The following is a 27,772-nucleotide window of genomic DNA, read 5'->3' as shown; positions in this document are numbered from 1 at the left end:
CTCTCCTTTCTCCTCTCCTCTCTCTCATCACCTCATTTGCTTTTCGACTGGCTTCCTCCTCCTCTCCTCTCCTCTCCTCTCCTATCTCCTTTTCTCCTCTCCTCTCCTCTCTCTTCCTCTCCTCTCTTCTCTCCTCCTCTGTCCTCTCATCTTCTCTCCTCCCCTTCATGTGCCATCACATCCCAGTGCTTTAGTGAGGATGTGACATGTGACAGGTGATGACAGGAACAGGAAATGACACGTACCTGGTCCCAGCGGACAGGAAGTGGGCTGTTGGCTGCCACTGATGTCCTGTCACTAGAATTATGTGTCAGTTTGTGTGTGTGTGTGTGTGTGTGTGTGTGTGTGTACACATGCAAGCACAAGTTTGAATATGTATTAGGTAAAGGATCTGAACGCTCCATAATCCAAGCCACCTATTTGCCTGCCCATCTATTTATGTGTGTGTGTGTGTGTGTGTGTGTGTGTGTGTGTGTGTGTGTGTGTGTGTGTGCGTGCCCAGGGGGACTGGTATATCCTAGTTGTGTCAGGACTAGCCAAGAGGCTGGTCGTGATGGGGGCAGAGGGTACATCCTCTACTGTTAACACAGGTTAACAGGTTACCATGGTTACATCAAGAATTTTCCTGGGCAAAAACAGACATAACATGAATACAATTTGGCTTAAACAGGATTAAATTTAAATTAAAGGTTTGCCTGAGTGAAAGATTTAACCTATTGTGATGCTAAGTGGTGCTACTTATCCAAGTTTCAGAATACAGTTGAGGATGAAATTGATTATACTATAAAAAGATAGGTAGCACTGGAAAGACTGAAAACTTAAACTGAACACTGAGAAAACAACATATTTCAGCCATTACTATTCACTCATTAGAGCGCAAAATCATGGCTTTCCCTGATTTATAGGAGAATACCCATTTACTTCTGTCTATGTCTACTTTACATTGCCCCCAATCATTTTGCAATGCAAGCTGTACATAATCAGATTTTGTAACATTTTTTTTTTTTTTTTTTTTTTTAATACAAACCTTATGGTTTCAAACCTAGCTTGAAATTGTCAAACCCAGCTCGAACTGCTGTCCCACCTAACAAAGCCTAAATCCATATATCAACCTAAATAAGAATACATGGATGTGACAATAAAGTTTGTAAGGGATTATTTCCTGGCAGAGACTTCCAGTTCTTGCTGTGGATGTCAGGTGATTGACAGGTAGCAGAGTGTAACATAATGTGCACGCTGATATGAAAACACTAAACTCAGGCACAATGACATAACGAGAAAACAGAAACTTTGACGAAAAGGCTTCAGGTTTACTGTGATGGATTATCTAGTTCAGGCAATTTTCAGATCTGTGGGAGTTGTCTTGTACACTGTACAAGAAAGAATGGCAGCAAATGGCTTCTTCTGAAGGAAGGAAAACAAGCCCTGATATCTCTAACTATGCAGACTGTGTGCAGACACCAGGAATAATGTAAAGGAAAGTGGCAACCTAGACAATTGGCACAAACTTAAAAGAAAACACCGGTATTATCCTTTAAATTGACTTTTACTTGTGTTGAATCAAGACTTTACCTGATAGGCCAATGATGAACAATATTAGGTTACAGTTATCCACGGCCGTACAGCTTATCGCTACAGGAATCTTGTGATTTTACATTGCCAGTGTTTTTGTTCTCCACACATATGGCTTGTGATGGTGACTAATGACACCATGCACATCATATCTATATCCATCATAGCCTTGATCACAGTGAGCATCGCCCTCTTGACTGTTTCGCTGATAGTCTGCCGGTCTGGCTGTCTGGGTCTGCATGCCAGATGTTTCCCCTCTGGATGTAATCCATGCATTAGACATGATAACAATGCTTCCCATTCCCACTTACATGAACAACACGGCTACTGCCACCGCTACTATCTTAAATATCTCACAGCCACATGCACATACACACAGATTCACACAATCGCACACAGCTGACATTGAATTATTGTGAACCGTACTTGTAAAGAGCAGGTTGGTTTGTTCAAATGCAGTTGGTTTGGGTCTTAATTGTCCCCATTCTAAATCATGAAAAGATAATAACACTGAAAAAAGCAAAAAAAAAACAAAAAAAAAGCATGATGTCACTGTCCTTGCAGTCACGATTTTGCCAGTACTTTAAATGAAAAGTGAAAAAAGCACATCCGACTGAGGACAACATAGACCTTGTTTCTCTGCTGTGTGTGTGTGTGTGTGTGTGTGTGTGTGTGTCATGCGCGCATCTGTGCATGTGTTGAATTGTAACGGAAGATAAAATATTCAACAGAGTGCATCAGCTTCAGTCCACTGAACAGAGCTGTTTACACATAGACACAAGTCCACACAAACATGCACACATTAAACTCTGCTGGACCTCTCCTATAAATTCAGACACACACACAAACACACACACACACACACACACACACACACACACACAAGGCCACAAACAGGAAGAAAGATATAAAGTCAAGCAGCTGGAAGAGAGATGTAAAAGCCCCTTTCCATCTCCCTTCAGATTAAATGCTATGAGGATGAGTTTACACTCACACCTCCTCTTTCCTAATCCTCTCCTGCTCTTCTCTACACAGGTAGGGTTCAAAAAGATCTTAAGCCCCGCCCCTTTGTTCTGCCAATCAGAAAGAGCCTTTGTGAATGTATTCAATATCGTATTTTTGCATTTTTTCTTCCTCTCAGAGAATAAGCATAATATCCATGAAAAAAGGTACCCTACTTTAAAGGGACACCCTTCCCTCCTCCAGAGTTAAGTGGAAGTTCCCCCTTTTTGCCTGAGGTCCCACCCAACAAAAATGTCTGTGAACAGTTCAGTTTCCACTCTGCCTGTCTCCTCTCTCTTCTCCTCTCTGCTCAGGAAGAGAGGGATAAATAAAGGAGTGAAATAATGAATTGATGAATAAATAAAAAGAGACATCTTACGGCCCAGCAGCGTAAGACAGACGCACACTCATCGCTCATCGCTCATACACACACATACTGTACGCGCGCACACACACACACACACACACACACACACACGGGCGAACTGGCCAGCAGTGAAGACAGCAATCAGAGTGTCCCTTCTATTATTCAATAGCTGGTTTCAGAGCTATGTTCTGTGTGTGTGTGTGTGTGTGTGTGTGTGGGGGGGGGGGGGGGTGGGGGGGTGGGGGGTGGACTCTAGGAAAAACAGGGACCTCTGCTGGTGACAGCCAAGGTCACTACTGTATTCTAATACATTACTGTCATGTGGCATCATCATTTAGCATTGCTCCAAATTATTCATCTAATTATATAAGCAACAAAACTGAACAACCAACACTCTCATATTAGCTGACAAAGGGGCATCTACCTACCATATGGGGCCCATTAATTTAATTTAACACCTCATTATTGGTACAAACATTCAATAAAAATGAACGTATAAGAAAATATTATCACTATCATCATGATTTGTTATCTTCTTGATTAGGGCAAATATGTATGTAAGAGAAAAATAGTTTGACATCTTGTCTTTTCACCAACTATTCTATTAAAACATAAGCAAACTGAAACAAGATACATCCACATCAGTCAATCTTTTTATTGCTCCAAACAATCATTGACTTTGGGAGCATGAAAAATTATCCATTATTCAATCATTCTTTCCTATGTTAAACAACAAGGCCACATTTATTTGGGTATGCAGCCGAGAGATTAGTTTGACATCTCATCTTTTCTTCAAACAATCAATTACTGAGAAAACAAAGGGGCATGAGCCAGATGCCATTCTATTTCTGGATGCTCTCTCATTCATAGTTTACAACAAAGTAATATGTGTATGTGTGCGTGTAATAAATTAATTAAGCATCTCGCCATTTAATCAACAAGAAAGCAAAGATACATTTTAAGCCAAATGGCACTTTATTCAACGATTTCTTTTTACACTCTTGTATTAGCCAGCAAGGCAGCATTAGTATTTGGCATGTGACGCAGAAATTACTTTAGAATCTCCTCATTGCTCAAATCAACCAGGGTCGCACAGAAACCTCAACCAAATGGCACATTATTCCAAGATTGTCTTCCATTCAGCAAAGAAACCCAGAAATCATTTTCACTCAGAGACACAAGCACATACAGTCTGTTTTACACCAGTGAATATGTTTCACTGTAAAGCTAGAAAGCACTTTTTCAAGTCTCACTTACCACGTCATTAACAATCAGTCACACATGGCACAGAGGTTTACTGACACCTTGTCTTTTCTCCTGATAGTCAATTAGCCATACAACAAGGAAACGTGACCCAGATGCAATGCTATTCCTGGATGTGCTCTCGTTCACAGTTGCCAGTAAAGTCGCACGTTGTGTTGCTTCAAAGATTCATTTATCACCTCATCATCGTTCAGTCACTAAATGTACAGACAAAGATAATGTCAGTGTCAAGCACAAACCTCATCTAAAAAATATCAGCTTTTAGGAAACTGAGAAAAAACGAGTTTTTCCATTGCCGCCCCTGCATTGTTTTCCCATTTTACAATGGAGCTGAAGCAGTCAGACCTGGCCTCAGAGCCGTGAAACAATTTCCACACATGAGAGACAATCTCAGCTCCCAATTACAGTGACGGAATCTGAAATTAGGGATACAAGGTTCTTACGGGGCACACAATACTATAGTTTAGCATTCCTCAATGAGAAAACAGAAACAAAAGCCAGAATATTATTGCAGGACTCATTCTAATCATCCACGCTAGCTATGGAGGCAACATGTAATTTAGGGCTTGTAACCCAGACTATTGGATTTGAACCGAGAGCTGCCAAGCTGCCAGTTTTGTTCCTGTTTTAAATGACTGAGCTATCAGAACATCTGCTATGTTCTCATCTCTTTCACTCCACACCTAGTTGTTTTGTTGGCAGGCAGGCAGGCACATATGCACACACACACACACACACACACACACACACACACACACACACACACACATACACACATACACCACCTGTTTGGCATATACACAAGGGTCCATACTTCATTGTGTAAATAAACACTTAGTTTCTCATCTCCATAGAAAACAGCAATATTATGTGTGCATGGGTGGGGGAGTTGGAGACAATGATAGAGAGACACAAACACAGAGAGAGAGAGGGAGAGAGTGTCTTTGTTCCTGTGGTCGGTGTCTGAGAGTAGCCAACTGCAGCTTCGTCTTCAATCAACTGCTGCTCTTCTTTGGACTGTGGATCTGCCTCCATCTGTTTAGTTTGTGTTTACTTTCTATCTGTTTGTTCTTCCGTCCGTCCGTCCGTCCGTCCGTCCATCACATGCGATATCTCAGACACCGCTGGTCAGATTTTTTTTAAACTTGAGGAAATTACGCATCTCACCTCCACATTCCAGCATTTTCAAAATCACACTGATTGGGCCAAAGGGGGTGCTACAATTACAGGTCAATTAAGGTGACATATTTGTTTACTGATTGGCTCAGAGGGGGACTACATCATTCATATCATTCATTGGGCATGACATGTTTACTGTTGCCTTGTATTAACAGAAGTGATTTGTAGAGTATGGGCGGTGGTAGGTAGCCTAGAGGTCTGCCTAGACAAGCAGTCATGTGACAGCAAGGTTGCCAGTTTGAATCTCCAGACCGGCTGGGGAAATGTGGGCGGGGAGAATGAGTAGCTCTCTACCCTCCCTCAACAACTACTGCTGAGGAGCCTTTGAGCAAGACACTCAATCCCCAACCGCTCCAGTGGAGCTGCACAGTGGCCAGAAGGACTGTTAAACTGTGCAGCTCCCAGTGTTAATGTGTAGGGACTTTATGAATGTAAAGCAGTTCTGGAGGAGCGTGCTCAGTCGACTTTCCCTAGATAAATAAAGGTTAAAATAAAAGTAAATTAAAGTCTCAAATATAAGTCTGAAATGTAATATGCAGTGACAGCCCAGTGCCATCTCTCTCTGTCTCACCCACACACACACACACACACACACGTCTGTAGTTGCAGCGGGTCCCTGGAGGGAATGTTGTTTAGCGTTCTTGTGCTAGAACATTCTAGAGGTGTTCCACTGTTCCAGGGTTCCAGCCAATCCAATCTGAGTGAAGCCAAGTGTGTGTGTGTGTGTGTGTGTGTGTGTGTGTGTGTGTGTGTGTGTGTGTTTTCCAGGTCCAGCATCGCTGATCGCTTTCACATGTGAGCGGTGGCTCCGCTCCAGATACTTTCATGTGATTGGTGGGATGTGGTCTTAGATACTCCCACTTATCTCTCCCCCCTGCTCCTCCTTCACCTCTCTTTTCTCACTCCTCCTCTCACTCCCTTATCCTGCAGAGATTACAGTAATGTGATTACAAAAAAATGCTTCTGCAAGTCACTACAGTTACCAACAAACATTAAGATAGTACTAGTACAAATTCATTGAATGGAAAGCATTTAGCTTGTGAGATTATAGATCCAACCATAATTTAACACATCCTGGAATAATGGTTTTAGATTCAGTTCTTCAACTTCATATATGGATTTTGGAGCCAAAGTCATTCAAAAGTAACTGAGTAACCAGATTAATTTGATGATTTTGAGTAACCGAGTGGCTTGCTTTAATGAACATGTGAATCTAAGCCAGTAGTCAGTAGTCTACAACGGATTATATTCACAAAGTAACAGACCCAACCCTGCTCTTTTACAGCTATAGGTATGAACACATGAGAGGGAATGGAAAATGTTAGAGAGGGAAGGAGGGAGGGAGTGTGTGAGAATGTTATTAGCTCCCACATTACCCTCTCCCCCTCCACTCCCCTCCTCTCCTCCCCCTTCGACTCCCCTCCCCGTCAAAAGAATGTAATCACTCCCATCTCCTGCCAACCCCCCCCCCCCCCACTCCCTCCTCCTCCCATCTCTCCTTCTCCTACCTTCCTCTTCCTCACCTCCCCTTCTCTCCTGACCTCCTTACCCTCACCTCCTATCGCCTTCCCTCACCCCCCACCCTCTCCTGACCTCCTTTCCCATATGGTCTCTCTCCCCTCACTTCCTCCCTCTATCATGATCTTCCTCCCCTCCTTTCTGCCCCTCACCTCTTTCTCAACTGGGCAAAACAGCCGTTCAGTAGTCAGCGCCCTGCACAATCCTCTACTTTTTCCATTTTTAGATTTTTGCTTTGACAGTTTTTGAAAGCTAACATTGTCTCCCACTAGCATCGAACGTGTCATGACCCTGGGACCGAGCCAATCCACAGATCAGGCATTGTAAAATGTCAAAATCATGGATGTTAATATGGAAACTGAGGCCGCTTTTCTCAATTCCTAAAGGCATAACATTTTGGATGTATCAGGTTTGTGCAGGACACTGACAATATGTCCCCAAGTGGTCGACAAACAGAAGGAGCGCTTGGTTTATTTTCCTGGTGCTTTACAACTTTTCGAAACTACAAGGGTGTTCCAGCGTCAAGTGCCTGAGAGGGCAAATCAAGTACACACCCAGAACAGTTCAAATGTTATTTTAAACCATATATAATTATGTTCAGTTTAACTCTGGAGGACAGTTCAGTTTATCTCTTCCTTCTCTTCTCTGGCTGTTTGAGGTATCACACATGGAAACGCTTAGGATCGGGCACAGGTTCACTGTATGTGTGTGTGTGTGTGTGTGTGTGTGTGTGTGTGTGTGTGTGTGCGTACGTGCAAGACTGTGTTTTCCCAGTATAAATATTTAGGTTTGGCGCCCCACTTCTCAATGTTTCCCAGATATGCTCTCTCACTTATTTATTTCTCCATTTCTCTCTCTATCGCTCACTCCCTGTCACACTAGCTCTCTCTCTCTCTGTCACTCTATTTATATACTGTATCTATCTATTTGTCTGTCTATCTATCTGTCGCTTTCTTTCCGTCTATCCCTCCTGTCACTGACCATAACTTATTAGCTTTTGATAGTATATGCGAAGACTCTGCTGTAGGCTCATGCTACTCCATCATCCCTTCCTCTCCTCACCCACCTTTCTGCTGCATGTTTAAAGTTGTTAAAACCATGTACTTATTCTCGTTTTACTGCTTGGTGATCCAGAAAGCTATTTATCACTGTCACCTGCTTCCCTCTGTCCTGCCACACTTAAACTCATTTCCTCTGTCGCTAACCGTGGTTCACTGATCTAGTTAGCCATTCACTGCCACAAGCATCTTGTTATCTTCTTATACAATCGCCGTCATTATACTTAGTTCAACACTTTAGGCTACAATTACAATCATGTTCCTTGTGGTGCTTTGCTGTACAATGGGCTAATGAGCAATTCACTGTTCCTGATGTCTTCCCTCCCAATATATCTCTACAGTGTATGGCTTGGCACTTTTAGCCACACTTCATGCTATATTATTGGTGGCTTTTTAAGTACAGTCATTAGTCATTCATGACCAATACAGGTTCCTGTGATATAGAACAATCGTCTTCCCATCTGCTAGACGTTTAAATTTGTGGTCTACTGCAGCACTTAGCGTAAAACCATATTCTTGGTGGCTTACCGTTAGATGGGTTAATTAGCTATTCAGCATCTAAAGAGTTTCCTGCCATAAAGAACTTGTTTTCCCACCCAATCATCATCATTCAGCACTTTAAGCTATATATAAATGTAGGCTAGCCTATATTCTTGGCTTTTACAGTAGCCTTGTTAGCTGTTTATTGTCAATAATTTCGTTCCACATAGAACTCATGTTTCCAACCGCCACTTTTCAGTAGACGTCATATCTTAACATTTTAAGCACCACCATTCTTGGTACTGCTTCACTAGACCTGTAGTTGGCTCCTGTAGAGTTTCCTTCTGTAAGGAGCTCATTTTCTCTCCCACTTTCATACTAAGCTTACAATTTTAGCCACGTTTAAAACATATTTTTTGTCGTTTCTTTTTTTACATTTGCGTTTAAAAATGTTTATAGTGATAATGTCAGCAAGCAAAGCCATTTCAAAGCCACTACAGCAGAGCCACTGAGAGAACAGTTTTAAGTGCGGCTAAAACCATGCTCAGTGTAGTTATAGGTTTCTAGTAAAGAGCCATTAAGAATACAGTTACAACTGTGGCTCCAAGTGTTGAGCTAAGTACCTTTTTAAGTTAACAGTCTATTGGTGGGTGGGAAAATAAGCTCTTTATAGCAGGAAACTCTATTGACAGTGAATAGCTAAGTAGTTCACTAAAGACACATCAGGTAGGCTAGTTGGTAACATAGCTAAGTAGTCATGTACTGTCGATGGAGGCCCCTGCTATAAAGACCCCCCCTCTCTCTCTCTCACACACACACACACACACACTCAAATACAGAGTCTGCCATTCAGTCAATTACTCAATCACTCAGTCATTAAGTAAAGGAAATCCCTCCCCACACACACACACACACACATCATGTCACCAATAATTTTAGTAGCAGCGACATTCTCTCTCTCTCTGTCTCTCACACACACACACACACACACACATTGACACACACACACACACGTGTCAGTAGTCATTATTTAGGCTGACAGAGGTAGATTTATACCCAGAGCTCTCTCCATAATTGAACAGTTTTCCTCTCTCTGTTTCCGCCTCACCCTGCTCAGTCAGCAGCTTTGCAATGAGCCCTGGGGCCCGAGACACAGAGTGTGTGTGGTTATGTGTGTGTGTGTGTGTGTGGTTAACTGAACACGGTGTTTCTCAGTTTGAGGTGTGTGTGTGTGTGTGAGAGAGACAGCGAGAGATAGCGAGAAAGAGAGTCACAGAGTCATGGAAGTTTGCTGTATCTCTGTCTCAGTGGTGCTCAGACTGACCCATCCACAGAATACAGATGTACAGATTGGTGTTTCCTTCACATCCCAGTTTAAATCCTGTTGTTTAAAACATGACAGACTATGTTGTCTCTCTCACTTTTTCTGTCTCTGAATGACTCACCGCTGCCTCGTCTCAGTTCAATTCAATTAAGTTAAATTAGGGCATTAGATTTGACATGGGTTGCCAAAAAGCAAGTTGAAAAAATACATTATATAATATAATAACTACTGTAACTATAATGATTATAAAAAAAAAATACTAAAAACAGTGAACTGTAAAGTTATGACTCTTTCTCTGTCTCTGTTGTAATGGCCGCTGGTATTTTAGGTTCTGACCTTTACAGTAGCTACAGAGAGGAAACTGATGGATGGAAAGAAGAGTGGGGGAGGATGATGAAGAGGGTGAGGACAGAGAGAGAGAGAAAGAGAGAGAGGGGGGGGGGGTGACAGGGATGACTAAGAGTGTGAAAAGAAAGGGGAAGGAGACAGGAAGAGAGGAAAGGGAATTAGATAAAAAAGGAGAGAAAGGCCCGGCTGGAGGGAAAGGAAGACTGAGGAGAGGAGAGGAGAGAAGAGGAGGAGGAGGAAGAGGAGGAAGAGGAGGTAAGGCAGTGAGCAGAGTTGGATAAGACAGGTGGAGAGGAGATAGAGATGGAAACGGGGCGCTGACAGGAGCTGTGTGTGGTCACTAATTAGGAAAATGGTGGTGAGAGGAGGAAAGGGATAGCTTCATGCTCTCTTCTCCATCTCTCTCTCTCTCTCTCTCTCTCTCTCTCTCCTTCATTCCTCCCTCTCTCCACTCCATATGGGGGGCTAATTACAGTGGTAAAGGGCACCAAATTAAAACAGCTTAATGTCAGCAGCTGGGAGCTACTTATCCTACGTTAATATCTAACTCTCTCTCTCCGAGTGTGTGTGTGTGTGTGTGTGTGTGTGTGTGTGCGTGTGTTTGTGTGTGTGTGTGTGTGTGTGTGTGTGTGTGTGTGTGTGTTGCGGAGGCAATGAGTCCACTGTATTTGGGCTTACATAATAATCCTACATACTTTCACCATGAACGCACTGTGAACAGACCCTGTAAACAACTCACTCAACTAATGCATGCGCACGCTCACACACGCTCACACACACACACACACACACAATAAACAATAGAGGAATGGGTGACCCTAGACACTCCGATGAAGTCAAAGCTATTAACAAAGGCTATAGCAAAGGCTAAGACTTCACAAACTAAACACACATACCACACACACACACACACACACACAGATCGCCAACTGAGTCACGGAAACATTTAGAACAACCAAACAAGAAGTGAATCAACAGTGGTCTCATATTTACAGAGCTGGTGGTTAGAACAGATATAAAACAACACCAGATAGAGTTACAGCACAGAGAGGCTGGAATAAGAGCGAGAAAAAGAGACAGAATCCCACGAAGGAGAGAGAGAGTGAGCTGCGGGCGGACAAATGTAAGGGACGAGAGGAAATAAAAATATGCCTTGGGGGGAGATGACAGAAAGAGTGAGAGGGAAAGAGTTATGGAGAAGAAAATTGTGGTTGTGGTAAAATAGAAACAACACAAGATAGGGTTTCACTTCTCTGCTGGAGATGCAGAGAAACTGAGCGATTGACTCTGTGTGTGTGTGTGTGTGTGTGTGTGTGTGTGTGTGTGTGTGTGTGTGTGAGAGAGAGACAGAGAGAGAGAGAGAGAGAGAGAGAGAGAGAGAGAGAGAGAGTGGAGAGGGGCTTTTTGTGGTGTTGATGGTGGTTTTGGACAGTAGAACTGAAACTGGTCACATCCACCATGACAAATGACAAGGTGGAGAGTGAAAGATGGAGTGGACGTGCAGAGGAAAGAAAGAAAGAAAGAAAGAAAGAAAGAAAGAAAGAAAGAAAGAAAAAATGGCACAGGGATAGAGCAAGAGAGAAATGAATGACAGAAAGTGAGAGAGAGAAAAAGAGGTAGCTTCTGAGAATAATTTGGTGAGAGGTTTGTGGTGTGAACCTCATGCCACACGAGCCAGGCAATCTTCTGTTCCCTTACGTCAATACACACACACACACACACACGTACACGCACACACACACACATACACTGGTGAGTGTGTATGTGTGAGAGAGAGAGGGAGCTGGTAAAGCATTCAGGGAAATCTGAACCAACAGTAGAAAGCTGCTTATTAAGACCAGAAGGTCTTGGGGTTGCGCTGAAATACCCCATTGCTGACGTGTGTGTGTGTGTGTGTGTGTGTGTGTGTGTGTGTGTACGTGCGTGCGCCGTGCATGCCTCTGTGTGATCTATCATACATTGGTTTCATGCTGCTGTGCACCAAGGTCAGTGTGAGTGCAGCATCCATCATCATAGTGCTGTGTGTGTGTGCGTGTGTGCGTGTGTGCGTGTGTGTGTTGACATTCCCCGGGCTACTGATAAATGTGCCAACCTGCAGTGGGTAAAATGAGTCTTGTGGCACAGACTTCAGCTATGTGCCAGCTCACTACCTCAGCTCGCTCCGTCACTGCCTGGATCCTGACAAACCACGGCCTTAATACCGGCTGAGCACACTCATTTTTTTTTAAGTATTTGAACAACAGTGAAGTTTCTCTAAGCAGGATGTGTTAACAGTTAGTTCTTGTCATGCTAAAGCCTCGCTGTAACAGTCCAGCGAGAAGAGAGATGTTTTAATTCCGCAGTAATTTCGAGCGTTATTGTAGATCTCGGCTGCTGAAGTAGCCGTAAAACAAATTATGAATATTCAATCAGGAATGAAGAGGGCTTGGCTTTGGTTGTTTTTGCAAGTGTCGCCTCGACTCGCTTTAATGGCTGTTAGAGTGCATGGGAAGTTAAACCTGGTGGTTATCAAGTAGACAGAATTATTTGAAATCACTTTCAAATATTAATTTTTCTCCTGTTGGTGCTCTTCATTAGTTTCAATCAATAGAAAGTAATCTAATGCTCTGTGTTGCTGTATTCTGGCATCTCAGTCTGGGAAAATTCACATCTACATCGATTCTGTTCTGTTCTGTTCTGTTCTATTCTATTCTAACCTGTTGTGTTTTTGTGTTTTTTTGACAGAAACCACCACTATACCTGACACAGCCACCCCCACCCAGCCCAGAGTTGAACAGACCACTGCTGCAATGAGACCCGGTACACACACACACACACACACACACACACACACACACACACACACACGCACCTACACACACACACACACACACAAACACACACAGATTTCTTGCAAGCTCACATGCATGTATTTTCTCTCGCTCGCTCTCTCTGTCACATACACACACACACACACACACACACACCTACACGCATGCATGTATTTTCTCTCTCACACTCTTTCTGTTGCGTACACACACACACTTTCACACACACTTTCACACACACACACACACACATTCACACTGTAAGGTCAAGGTGTGCACAAACTCATGATGTCATCCGGCACCACAGGGCCTCTGGGCTTTGAAGTCTGTTAGATTCAAGCCCCCCCAGGACTTGTTTGGGAAGCCCTGCTTTAGTGGGGATATGCTTTCACCGCCAGCGGGTCTCACACTCTCACGCACACACATCGGAAATATGTTTTTCACAGCCATAGGTCACCGACTGACTGACTGGCTAGCAGACTTACTGGGGTTGAGTTGAGTGTATGGCGACACCGTTTCTATCCATTTGAATTCTACAGTATTGAATGCAAGGATTAAACTGAATCCAGTACTTGATACAATATAGTGAGTGTATTTTATGCCATCCTCCCATTTTCTTTAATTTCCCTTCCTATTACTCTTTGCTCTCTACCTCTTTTCTTTCTTCTCTCTCTCCTTTTTCCTTTCGCTCTGCATTTCCCTGCTTTCCTCTGCTGCTTTCTTTCTGTCTATTTTCTCTCTGCCTCTCTCTCTCTCTCTCTCTCTCTCCCTCCTTCTCCTTTCTCCCCTCCTCTAGCCCTCTAGTCTCTCTACCTATCTCTCTTTCTCTCTCTCTCTCAATCCAATATTTCAATTCAGTATGCTTTATTTGCATGCATATTACATGAACAGCATTGCCAAAGCGTCTAAATACAATGGGAATCTCACTCTCTCTGTCTCAAAGCACCGTCAGAAGGGAAAAGGAGCCTGCACACCATCCATTTCGGGCCTCAAGTCTCAAAAAAAGATATTAAGAAACTGAGATAGTAAAAAAAAAAGATTCTTTTAATATGACATGAAGCAAAAAGTGCTCAAAAGTGCAAAAAATGTAACGTGAAGACAATGAATGATGATGTTTAAGCTAATGTTTCAGGCTGATCAGTAATCATTAGTGCTTTAGTAAAGACAGGCGCAGTATCAAACATCTTTATTCATAATCTCTCTCTCTCTCCCTCTCCCCTCAGCCACCACTCCATCCCTGTCGGCTGTATGCGACTTTGAGCAGAGTCTGTGCGGCTGGTCGGCTGATCCCAGGTCAGGTGTGAGCTGGTCCTTGCACACAGCCAGCAGCAGTACAAATGGACACGGCACACACGGATCCAGCCTGGATCTGGCGGTAGGAGCAGACGGTGAGTACCGATTGGCTCACAAACACACACATGTAGGCTACACACAGAGAGAAATTAAACATCGTCACTGAGCCACTTCCAACACTTAGAGAGGTTTGTTCCATATAATGAGATTTTACAAAGTCATTGCTGAAATGAAAGTAATTTTAGAGAAACATTTACATTTAAAAACTGCAATCAAAAGAGAAAATCATTATCTACAAATTATGTCTGCTCTTTATTGAGTGATATCTGATTAATAAAATGAAGTAAAAGGTCTATTATTGTGAAATGTAACTCTCATTATGAATCTTCACTCCCACAATCCTGATTTGGAATTCAAAAATTAAGGTATCAGAGTATACCTCATTGCCACAATGCGCAGAATCTGTACTTGTATTCTTATGAACTTGCACTTGAGTAGTCAAGTCAAGTCAGGTTTATTTATATAGCCCTTCATCACAAGCACGTCTCAAAGGACTTTACAGAGAAAGAGCCTACCAACATCTAATGAAAACAATAATGAAACGGTAACTGAGAAATTCAAGTTTCTGAAAAAGAAAAAGCATATACAGCGTTTTAGAATGACAGTTTTTGTCACTTTTTTCCAGCAGTCATCTCCCAATTACATTATTAAAAAAGACACACACACACACACACACACACACACACACGCACACACACACATGCTAGTCCACCTAGAGGAGAAGCCAGCTCAAAGAATTTCATTTTGATCTCAGTGGAGCGTTTCACTGCTGTTTCAGAGGTGTAGACATGCACGCATGAAAACACACACACACACACACACACACACACACTCTTCCCTATCCCTAACTCTCTAACTCTAATTAACCACCAGTTGTGTTGATTCCTGTCTCTATTCTCTGTTTAACTGAGAACTCCTCAGGGTGAGAGGATTTCTGGGCAGGTCTTCTCATCTAATTAAATGTTCTGCTGGTTCTTGCAGCTTCGAGAACTATACTTAATAATTCTGGGGTGAGGAACCAATGAGTCGTCACATTCCAAAAACGGGAGACGGTCCGCACTCTAAACTGCACAGCATCTGCAGGCGTACTTCATTTTCAGGACGTTTCTCTTTTTTTTTCAGTGAAGAGAAAGCACAGTCAGATGAGATGTTTGACCTTCCTCAGCACAAAGGCTTCTTGAACTAATTAAGAGCAAAGTGGTCGTGCTGCGGTGGAATAATATAGATCTCAGTACTGGGAGAAACCACTGAGAGCAACGATGATGCAAAGATTTCACCCAGATCTGCTGAAAGTGTATGAGACGACTTAATTGGGCTTTTAAAAAAAAAAAAAAATGTAGTTTATACTGTTGGGAACCTTTTCCTCTGCAACCATTTATTACTTTATCTCTGTCTTTTGCTCTCACTTCTTTTTCTACTTTTCCTCTGTTTCAGCCTCCTTATCTTTTTGCTCATTATCTTTCTCTCTCTCCTTAAATCTCTTGTTCTTCCCCATATTTCACTCTTTCTTCCTCACTTTCTCTCTATTGCTGCCTCCTTGTGTTTTTTATTCACTCTCCTTCCATCTTTTACTCTGTCCTATGATATAACTACACTCAAGCTCCCTCCTCACCTCATTCCCTCTCTTCCTCTCTTTACACTACATTTGATTTGTCCCTCAGTGTCACTGGAGAGCCAGCTCACTGTGAGCTATGTTTTTTCTCTTTTCATTCCTCATCCTATTGTTTTCTATCGTTTCCCCCCTTTCCATCACTTTGCGTCCCTCTCATTCCCCTTTCTCTGTCAGTCATTCCCTTCATTTCATCTCAATCTCATACTCTACACTCGCGCTCTTTCTTTCTCTCTCTGTCCTTTTCCACTTTCTCCCTCTTTCTCTTTCCCCTTCCCTCTGATCACCTCTCACTCTCCTCGCTGACCTCGCTTTCCCTTTTCCCTCAGCACTTGTTTTATTCCACATCTGTCCATCTTTTACAAGACAGCCAGAGGAGAGCAGAGGAAAGATTCTGTTATATCCATCACATCAACACACACACACACACACACACACACACGTTCACTCCCTCACTTCCCTCTCAATCTCTTTCACACACACACACACACACACATACTTACTTACACACCCACCAAGGCACACACACACAGCCCAGAGCGGTCAGATAAGTTAGATGATGGCTTTGACAGAAGTGCTGCCTTAGCTCTCCTGCTCTCCCCAGGCTCCAAACACACACACACACACACACCACTCAAGGTGGGACTGTCCGACCATTAAACACTTAAGGTGCAGGGGTGCGTTTCCCTAACACACACACACACACACACACACACACATACACACACACATGACCTTGCCATCCACCAAGGTTCTCTCTGTATCTGTTGAAGCCATCCAGTTTATGGTCGACTGAGCAGCTCCTTTATAAACAGACAGGGCCGTGACATAAGACAAGCCCTTACATCGCATTAGCATGCTCTGTGTGTGTGTGTGTGTGTGTGTGTGTGTGGGTGAGTATGTGGGTGTGTGCGCCTGTGTGCGTCTGTGTGTCTGTGCATGTGTCTATGTGCGCTATTATAAGAATAAAGTGTAAGTATGCATCTGTGTCTGTGTCTGTGTGTGTGTGTGTGTGTGTGTGTGTGTGTGTGTGTAATTGACTTAGCAGCGTCCCTGTCTCAGTGTTAGACAGCAACATGACATTAAGTCTTGTTCTACAGCAACATTAGCCGGCACCCTGTCTGGAAGCTGTCTCGCTATGCTAATCAAATCCCCGGCACTTGTCATTGAAAGCCCTTTTAGTGTTTTAAAAAGGGAAAATCCAACCCAAACAGAACTCATAAGTTATTCCTTTGATCTCGGATAGGGCGAGACTAGGATTCGTTTCCCACTGGAGATTTTCATTGAAAAGAACATTTCACAGCAGTGTTTTTTTTTTGTAAGTGGTTTAGTTATCAATAAATAGGAAAGAAGGAAGGGCTGAAAGGAGATAAAATGCGACCAAGGATGAGGGGTGACTCCCAGCGAGCGAACGCCCGATGATAGCGCTTTGGAAAATGACTTGATGTGTCACTGCGGTACAAAATGGAAACCAATCAGCTTTCAGTGTCAGCACAAACTTTATGTCATGCTCTTTTCCTGTCTTTTTCTCATTTTCTTTCACGAAAACGAGTATCTAAACCATAATTAGAAAAACTTTTGACAGTTTGTAAAGCTTTATTCTGTATAATAATGCAATTCAATGCTCTAAAAATTAACATTTAACTATTTCTGACAGCTGTAACAATTCTCACGTAATTTACAGCATCAATTATTTGGTGACAAGTTATCCTTATAGTCCTTAAAGTCCAGTTTTTCACCAGGAGTGACTCAGTTCGCTGCGTTCGCTGTCAATGTCGCTTCACTGAAACTACTGCCTGCTATTTCCTTTTTCTGCGGCGTTCTGCTGTTCGCTTGCTTGTTAGGAACCGGTGTGACTCAGTCGAAGATACACAGCAAAGTCCTAATCATGCTCTGTTGAGTGTAATTATCTCTTGCAGTGAAAACAAGAGTTGACACTGCATTGTTCTTCCCACAATGCATCGCTCACCCTTGCCCATGCTCACCTCTATCCCACAGTACTGTGTGAAAACTGAAGACACATACACACAAATACACACGCACACAGACATATACCTCTGCACTCAAACACACACAGAGGCTCATGCCCAGGATGCACACGCACTCACACACACACATACACACACAAAAATACACACTGATACATACCTCCACATACACAAACACGCACGTATTCACACACACACACACACACACACTCACACACCTACTCACACACACACACACACACAAAAACACATACAGGCACAAATCTCCTCCCACAAACACCCACACATGCACAAACATAAACACACACACACACACACAAACGCACCCCCACACACACAGATACACATAAATATGCATATAAACATACTCATAAACACTGACTCCTACAGACAGATGAACTAACACTCATACAAACACACACCCACCACACACACACACACACACACACACACACACACACACACACACACACACACACACACCTCCCTCCCTCAGAGCCAATTCTAGATCCATGCCTATCCCTCCCATGGAGACTTGTTAATTAATTCCCTCCCTTTGTACGTTCGCCAAGATCAAACGCAGAGAGAGAGAAAAACACTGCAACTTTCTCTAACTGTATTTAATGAGCACCGGTAATTTAGGTCCCTTTTTTCATTGCCTCCGAGTGAAGAAATAGAGCTACCTCAACCCAAATCCATTATTCATTAAGCATGATGTGCTGCAAATTCTGTGAAAACTTTTTATCTCAGCCGGGGAGGAAGGCAGAATACAGATAGATAGATAGATAGATAGATAGATAGAACAGACAGACAGAGACAGATAGATAGATAGATAGATAGATAGATAGATAATCTAGTCTTTCCCTTCTTTTTATGTCCATTTTGTTTCTTCTGTTTCCGTCTCATCTTCCACTTTCTTCTGTCTGTACCTGTTCACCTCTCCCCTCCAATCTGTCTCCCCTATTCATTCTGTTTATTCGCTTTATTTCTCACTACTCCATCCCTTCACTCTGTTTTTCTTCCCGCTCACCGTTTTCCTTTTGCTCTTCACCTGCCCAGTAGTTTGTCGATTCCTTACTTTCTTTCCTTCATTTTGTGTCTTCTTTTTTCTCTCTCTCTCTCCCTCTCTCCCTCTCTCTCTCTCTCTCTCTCTCTCTGTGTGTGAGGTGTCAGCCACAGTGTCTGTCTATCGATAAAAAGGCTATTTGCAGCTCCAGCGAAGCTTTAACACTCTGGCCCTAATAGACAAACAGCCAAACACAGCAGAGAGCTAATGGTTATGGTCCTGTTTGGGGTGGGGAGAACACTGTAGATCTCTCTCTCTCTCTCTCTCTCTCTCTCTCTCTCTCTCTGTCTCTCTCTCTCTCTCTCTCATGTCTTGTTTTTTCACTCTCTTTCTCTCTCTCTCTCTCTCTCTCTCTCTATCTCTCTCTCCCTCTTTCTCCATCCCTCCATCCTTCCCTTCTTTGAGCTGAGAGGAGAGACAGGAAGTGAATTAGATTAATAATTGATATAGTGTTTAGAGAAGCACATAAACAAAAACACATGCACAAAGACACACACTCACACACACACACACACACACACACATACACACACACACACACATACATATACACACGCACAGGCATTGTGACTGTATTGGTGTGATGGCTGTGCTGACTAAGTTGCAAAAATGGGGAGAGCAACAGAACGAGGTGTCAGCATTCAGAATGATTAGGGGTGTTTAGCAGGGGTGTGTGTAAGGTGTGTGTGTGTGTGTGTGTGTGCGTGTTCATTTTGTGTCCATAGCCATTACCAGCCATGATGAAATGGCAGTCTTATTTGCGGTTAAGCCCCATACCACAGAGTGATGGTAGTAAAGCCTTAAGCTCTGAACAGCCACCACATCCCACCTCATTACTGCATCATATAATGGGCCTGGTTCACTGACAAGGAGTGAATCTACTGTGGGAGCAGTCCGCCTTCTGCAGCACCGCTCCCTTCAAATGCAGATTGTTGAGCGCAAATGTAAATGCCGATACATGTTAAAAAAAATACTATTCATTAAATTGAGTGAGATTTAAATAGCGCAGACAAAACCAAACTAAACCCTGCTAATGTTCAACCCTATACTAAAAAGAGTGGCAACGTATCAATCTACAGGCAGCTAATGTACCGTTGTTATGACTCATTAACTTGAAATGTATTACTAACTTCACAATAAGGATACAGCACTGTGCAATAAATATAGCTAAGGAAACATACAGTAATTTACTTGGTTGTCTACTATTATTTACTGATTTGTTTACTTTAAAGAAACAGAAATGAGACAATAACGAGAGGACACTTTGCTTTGATAGAATAGAGGTTAATGAGCCATAACGCCAAAATTAGCAGCCTTCTGTTATTGCTAAATTTCAGGGTAATGATCAGCAACAACAGTAAATTAGCGGGCTGTAAATGAATGCATTACCAAAAGATTTACATTGAAATAAGGATCTTTTTGACTGCGAAAAGCACCTATATGCTAAAGAATCTCAAAATGGTATTACAGTAAAGCGGCCATTGTTGTGGTGATTTTGCACTGCACAGAGATCACATGGAAATCAAACAGTGTGAATTGAGTTTCTGTAGGTACCGCTCTTCTTCTATTTATTCCAAACAAACCACTGTTAGTTCTGCCGGAAACGTAAAACACATCACTATTTTTCATCACTATTTACATCAATCTGTGATAGAGAGTAACTCACTGGACTTTTATGAAAATGTTGCGGATTATTACTTTAATATAATGTTTAATGCACAAATATCCCCTCCATAAACACACCTCCGCACACTTATAAAAACGAACATTATCACATCTAACCCCTCCGCTCCTCTCTGTCTCCCCCTTCCCTCCAGACTTCTCGGGGAACTACCTCCACCTGGATGCGGGCGCCCACACCCAGCGGCAGCGAGCCCGCCTGCTGAGCCCCGAGGTGGGGCCGGAGCGGGGCCCGCTCTGCCTCCTCTTCTACTACCAGCTCCAGGGGGAGGCGCAGGGGAGCCTGAGGGTGCTGCTGAGGGACAGCGACCAGGAGGAGACGCTGCTGTGGGCCCTCAGAGGAGACCAGGGGCCCCACTGGAGGGAGGGGCGCACCATCCTGCCCCAAAGCCCCAAGGAGTATCAGGTAAGTTTAGTTGAGCACGTCACTGCAAGAAAACAGCTAATTCGGTTTACACACCTTTTTATTTGCAGAATAGAGTCTACCCATCTTTTTCGGCAGACATAAATCTTTATGACCGAAATTAATTGTATCTGTCGTAGTAAGTAGTTAAAACTGATGTCTATTATATGAGGATAGGCCATTTTAAGGGGTAAAAAGCATAAATGAATGCTTTTCTGCAAATATAATTTCCCCACCTTTTTATTTACCACTACATCACTGTCCAAGAAAGAAGCTGTGGTTTGAATTGCTCTCTCCCTCTCTCTCTCCCTCTCTCCCTCTCTCTCTCTCTCTCTCTCTCTCTCTCTCTCTCTCTCTCTCATCCAGGTGGTGTTTGAGGGGTTTTTTGAACACGGGACCAGAGGCCACATCAGAATAGACAACATCCACATGAGCAACAGCATCGAACTGGAGCAGTGTACACGTAAGTCTCATACTCCATTGAATCAAATATCTATCTATCTCTCTCTCTCTCTCTCTCTCTCTCTCTCTCTCTTCTCCACCCTGTCTTCCTCTCTCTCTCCCTCCTTCCCGCCAGACCCTCTAAGCTATGTTCTCACTAGAGACCGGAGAAGAGAGAGAGACAGGAAAAAAAACTCATAACGTTTCTCGTTCACAAAAAAAAAAAAAAAAGAAAGTAGGCCACAAACGGCCTTTGGGCATGGATTCTAATCTATCTTTCATTATATCTCCCTCTCTATCTCCCTCAGTCTTTTCCTATATCACCCCACCCCATCCTCTCTCTCTCTCTCTCTCTCTCTCTCTCTCTCCCTTATGTCTGATTCATAAGCAAAGCCTAACCTAATATCACTAAACAAAACGTGTGTGTTTGTGTGTGATGCATAAATACCGGAGAGAGCAACATGTAGTTAGTTTGCCATTATAATGCTAGATGGACTCTCTCTCTCTCTCTCTTTCTCTCTCTCTCACACACACACACACACACACAAGCTTACCCACCAGACTCCTACTAATCACTGTTATTATTTCAGACACGTCTTTAATGGCGTGGATATGTGTGCTTCTCACTGCGCTGGCTTCCCAGTTGTAGCTGTTATGGATGCTTTGTTAGTAACAGCAGAAAAGTGCGGGCTTACTTGAAATAGACAGACTAGACATGGAATAAAGTTTTAAATCCTTCTCATTTCCTCGTTTGACTCTCATGACTTTGACAAACATCATTCCCACCCACGCACACACACACACACACACACACACAACACACAACACACACACAACACACACATACACGCACTGTTTGTTCTCTTCTCTATCATGTGAAGTAATGGGAATATTCTTATCATTTAATGTAGCGGAGCAATGCTTCACTCAGCACAGCAGGACAGCATTAGTTAGTTAGCCTGACGCGCATACACACACACACAAACACACACACACTGGCACACACTCGCACTTAATCGCACACAAAAGCAGTCACAGTTTTAATACATTAATACACATACATTCAACCACACACGCACACACACAGACACACACACACACACACACTCTGCCAAACCGGCTCCCCTGCTCCCCACATTGCAAGCTGCTTAATTGTCTCATTCCACCCATTTTGAATGATCCCACTGTTTCTCTGTCGTCTGACTGTCTGGCTGGCTAGTTTCTCGTCTCTGTCCAACTTCTCCCCATTTAACTTTTTGTCCCCCACTATGAAATCATGTGGGAGACTGTAGATCGGTCCCTGTTCTCTTTTTTGTTCATTTGTTCAGTCGTCCGTCTGTCCATCATGGGCGATATCTGAAACATGAAGAAAGAAAAGCCAGCACTCTTAATGTCCTTTTATCATATATTTGAATGGGCAGCTATATCTGAAACATGGCTGATTGAATATTTTAACGAAACTTGGAGGCATGATGCATCTCACAAAAAAAATGAGTGGCCGAAAAGGGGTGCTACATTGTTCATTTGTTCATCTATCCATCATGCAAGATATCTCAGACACTGCCGATCAGATTGTGATGTAACTTGGGGAAATGATGCATCTCACCACTGCACACCAGCATTTTCAAAATTACACTAATTGGCCCGATCAATTCCCTCTGCTATACTCTTTTCTTTGTCGTTTTCCGTCTCGGTTCTGCCTCATTCCCTCTCTCGTTCTTGCCTTTCATTTCTCGTCCTCTCCTCCCTCTTCTCTCGTCCTTGTCGCTCTCACTGTCACTTCTTTTTTGCTCTTTCTTGCACCGTCATTCTCACTTGCTCTCCCTCTTTCATTTAGTTTTTCATTCTTTTTCTCCCTCCCTCCCTCTTTCAGAATATATGTCACATCCTCCGGCGAGTAATAAACAGCAGTGAACCTCAGTCCTTACTCTCACGACCCCTTCCCTTACCTCCACGCCTCCCACCCATTCCTCCATTTCTCTTCTCTTCATCCATCTCTTACTCTTTTCACCCCCGTCTCCCCTCCATCCCTTCTTTCCTCCGTCCTTCCCCTCCAGCGTGTCTGCTGCCATTAACGCAACACTTTGTGTCTCACTTTAACATTAGGAGAGAGAAAGAGAGATAGAAAGGCAACAGGAGAGAGAGCAGCAGGGGGGTAGAAAGAGGGGAAAGAGAGCGAGAGAAGTGACCAAGCGAAAAAGAAGAATGTGAGAGCAAGAGAGAAATGAGAGACAGAGAGAGAGAGAGAAAGAGAGAGAGAGAGAGAGAGAGCTCTCAGGACGAACACACTTCCTCTCTTCCTGCCCTGTTAGCTCACTCCTTTGTCTTACCCTCTTTATTTTCTCTCCATTTTGTGACAATAACTGTCATCCAGGAAGATTTATGGGCCTTAGATTCCCCTGCCATCTCGAAACTCTACAAATCTTTATTGATTTTCTCAAAAAGACCTAACAAGTGCCAAAGTAAAAAGTGCAGCATACTGCATTTTTGCAATTTAGCAAAAATCTGTTTCCTTTAAAAAATCATGATAATTGTAAGTTTCCACTACACCGTGCCAATTTAATCAATCAATCAAAATATGCTAAAACACACTGGGATTTGGCAAATCTATAACATCATGTATTTGGAATTTTATCATATGATACAACAGTATTTTAGAATACAATAAATATGGCTGTCTAATCAATAGCTGGGACACTGGGCTACATCTCACCTCAGGGGAATTAAAGGGGAATACAAATTAACTGCTCTCGTATTTTATCCCTTTGAAACTCATTGTTTAGTTAGTTAGCAGTTCGATTCCCACTAGTGTCACGCATAAATAATAATGTAAGCACCCATGGTACTTCAGAGCACTTTCGATAAAAGTAATCTTCGAAATAGCATAATATTACTTTATTAATCAGGATTTTGCGCATAAAGAAGTCTCCTCAAAGCCAAACAGCAAAGAACTTGGACTGTAATTTGCGATGTAATTCAATGCGTGTCCTGGAGCTGCTCCAGTGAACAGGAGATTGAATTTGTGAACTCACACCAAGTGTGAGTCATCTAAACTTTTATCACCAAATGAGATTTATATTACAGTTGCTCTATCACTGCTGAACCACAAGAGTGCCTTATGCCTTGAAAATCACCCTGACAATTATAGCTTCTACCAACGCAACAAGCCGTTTTCGCATTTGTTGATACAAATTATTTACCATCTGGAATAACATTTCTTTTTCCCCCTCTCTTTTCCAGAGCCCTTCCCTGCCTTCCCTCCTGACATGACCGGTAAGTTGGACTTCCTCTTCTCGTTCTACTTCCTGTGCCAAATGTCTGTGCTTCCTGCTTGTTGCTAAGCTCAGCTCGCAGCACCGCACTGGCCCCCAGTAACCTTGTCGGTACATTATGTAGAGTATCACACAATCTCATACATGTAGTGGAGATAGACAGAAAATATCCTCATTCAAAGAGAGAGAGAGAGAGAGGATGGGGTTCCAAACAGAGAGATTGATACCCTTAAACTATTAGATAGTATCCTAAACAAATCTGAATCAGTAAGTCTAGTCATCCATTTTGTATCATGAAAAATACCTACATGGCTATACATTTCTTATAATAAAACAGTACCTAAATTAGGTGTGTAGGGCTTTATTGGGGTATATGACTTTTTATAAGATTCTGATATGTGGAATTTATCTGTATAGAGGAAAATGACAGTGACAACATTGCAACTTGGCGGCGTCAAAATTCAGAAAGCATCCAATGCATTGCTCCAGCATGACTCCCTGCATGCTGGGCTGAGACTCCTGGTTATGTAGCCTGGTCTTGTATCTTCCTCACTGGGAATATGGACTTATTGACCACAGAAACAAATGGTAACAAACATAATATTTACAACCACAGAGGCATCGGCAGAGCTGAATCATTTGCATTAATAGCAGCAGCAACAATAAAACGCAATTATGACAGAACAACAACAACAAGAACAATACCCTGGGGTTTTTGCACAGCGTGAAGGCCAATGTGATTTCTAGTTTTTGTGTTTAACAGATTACGGTGGTGTGCAGAACCGGTGTGTCCCTTACACGGAAATCCTGTGTGTCTATAGTCACAGTACCTCCAGTACGTACAGTAGGGTGTGTACCATGTGTGATATATCTTTGGTATGTGCATTAAAGGCTACATATACGCGAAACAGTGTTTTGTCCATTGTGGGTGTCACAGTTATGATTGTGTGCCTATGGCATGCACAGACACACCATGAATAATTGAAGCCATGTTCACTTTTTTATTGGTCTGTATGGTAAACAACCGAGTGCAACGTAGGAGCGAAGGCTGTCGTGGCGGGAATGTAATTGCCCAGACAACGAGAAGCCGTCTCCATCTGTTCTTTTAATCTCTTCATCCCTGAAATTAAAAGTATAGAGCAGAACCTCCTTTCCTCTTTCCATCAATCCATCCCTCGCCGCTTTCTGATAGCAGAAAGCAGCAGCGGCCGCGCTCCTTCTTCATTCCTTCATCCAGATTTGTTGTCACCGTTTAAATTCTCTCTCTCTCTCTCTGCGTTCAGCACCATACAAGGAGACTCTTTTCTCTCTTTTCTCCCTCCCTTTACTTTTTCTTGTTCCTCCCTCCAGTCCTCTCTTCTCTGTCACTCCTCCCTCTCTGTCCCTCTCTCCTTCTGGACCTCCTTCTTGACTATTGTTTTCCTCTTCTGTCTTCTGTCTTCCCCTTGTTTCCTCCTCTCCTCTCCTCTCCTCTCCTCCTCCCTCTTTCTCCTCTGAACTCTCCTTTACATCCCTCCACCTTCACTTCTTTCCCCATCTCTCCTCACTTCTCCCTCCTTCTCCTCCCTTCCTCACTCCATTCCTCTGCCCAGTGAGCTGCTGATCCCACCTGAATGAAATGCAGAGCTGATCGCCATCCAACTTCTCTTTTCTCTCTTTCCTTTTTTTTCCCCTCCTTGATCCTCAAACAGGCCAGACTGAAAGCAGATAGAAAGGGCTTAGACAGATTATGCTACTAGATCTTTGGTTTTCAAAGTCTGGGTTGGGACCCAAAATCTGGCTGCAGGCCTTCTTTTGTTTGGGGCCCCACAAAATAAGAATAGAGCCTGAGCCTGAGGATGAGATTGAATTTACTCACATTTGGGCTGCAGATTGAAAAACAGGTTTGGCCACTAGAGTTTGAGTTTGAGTAGTATATCCAGACATATAGACAGACGTATTTGTTTGTAGATGCTCCATATTTGTTGATTTACGACATTACTTCGATCTTGTTCTTTGTGGAAGTGCAAGGAAGCTGTATTTTGTTCATTTTTTTGTAATGAACTAGAGCTGATAATATTTCATATATGTGGTATATATCAGTAAACCCGTGGTACTTTGGAGGAAAACTTAAAGGTGTACTTAATTTAGTCTCTCTCCTCTGTGTGTGCGTGTGTGCGTGTGTGCGTGCGTGCGTGCGTGCGTGCGTGCGTGCGTGCGTGCGTGCGTGCGTGCGTGCGTGCGTGCGTGTGTGCGTGTGTGTGTGTGTGTGTGTGATGTGAATGCACATTCTTGTGTGTGTGTGTGTGTGTTTGTGTTTGAGTTAAGCTCAAGAGAGTTCAACCAAGAATGGTATGAAGTTCAAATCAAGCAGCATGCCAAGTTCACATCAAGTTCAGATCAAAAACATTCTTTGAATACTGTCAGATACTTGAGGAGTGCTTGGTTTGGTTCACCGCATGCAATTCAATAAAATGTAAATACCAGTCCCAAAAATAGCGAAGTCAAGAGCCAAACTCAAAAAACTCAAGAGCCACATGACTCCTACCTCTAATCCACGTCAAGCGTTTGACCTCATGCTTGCCGGTTTCTAAAACTATGGCTGAGGACCCTAAAGTGGTCACAGCCGATGGCCAGCGTGACAAGAGTGTCAGCACTTATGTTTTCATGAGCCTGCGTCCCAGGAAGAAGGATTACATTTCTCCTTTGGGACCTGGGCTGAAAAGTGAGCTAAGTAGCAAAGGATTTCCCTCCGGATGGGTGGATGTGGTTCAGCATTTCTTTCCATGGCCCTTGTTAAGTTGTAGCAGGGTCCAGGTTACAGCATAACATTATTAACGTGACTCCATTGTTATTTAATTTGTTTGGGCGTCTTTGGATGGCAGCCTCATTTGTGTTGATATGGAGGAGTGAGGATGAGCTGTGTGTGTGTGTTGTGGGGGGGGGGGGGGGGGTATGAGACAATTGTGGTTGTGAACAATTTATTCTCAACAGTAGGGTTTCTTTAAAATTTTAAAACTATGATTAGCACTTCATCATTGGGAGATAAACTGCAGTTTCAGT

The 27,772-nt window shown here is 43.0% G+C and overlaps 1 protein-coding gene across 1 annotated transcript in view; it reads left to right on the top strand.

Moving 5' to 3' along the window:
* LOC139915574 (neuropilin-2-like) overlaps window positions 1-27,772 on the top strand; it is a 109,596-nt gene that overhangs the window by 67,108 nt on the left and 14,716 nt on the right. The window contains exons 12-16 of the mRNA XM_071904231.2: window positions 12,836-12,910; window positions 14,142-14,306; window positions 20,752-21,020; window positions 21,384-21,480; window positions 24,699-24,731. Coding sequence (XP_071760332.2) covers window positions 12,836-12,910; window positions 14,142-14,306; window positions 20,752-21,020; window positions 21,384-21,480; window positions 24,699-24,731 — 639 coding nt within the window. The remainder of the gene's footprint in view (window positions 1-12,835; window positions 12,911-14,141; window positions 14,307-20,751; window positions 21,021-21,383; window positions 21,481-24,698; window positions 24,732-27,772) is intronic.

The sequence above is a fragment of the Centroberyx gerrardi genome, chromosome 10 (genome assembly GCF_048128805.1).
Source record: "Centroberyx gerrardi isolate f3 chromosome 10, fCenGer3.hap1.cur.20231027, whole genome shotgun sequence".
NCBI lineage: Eukaryota > Metazoa > Chordata > Actinopteri > Beryciformes > Berycidae > Centroberyx > Centroberyx gerrardi.
The sequence above is the reverse complement of the archived record's forward strand: the minus strand, read 5'-3'. Positions and strand labels throughout refer to the sequence as shown.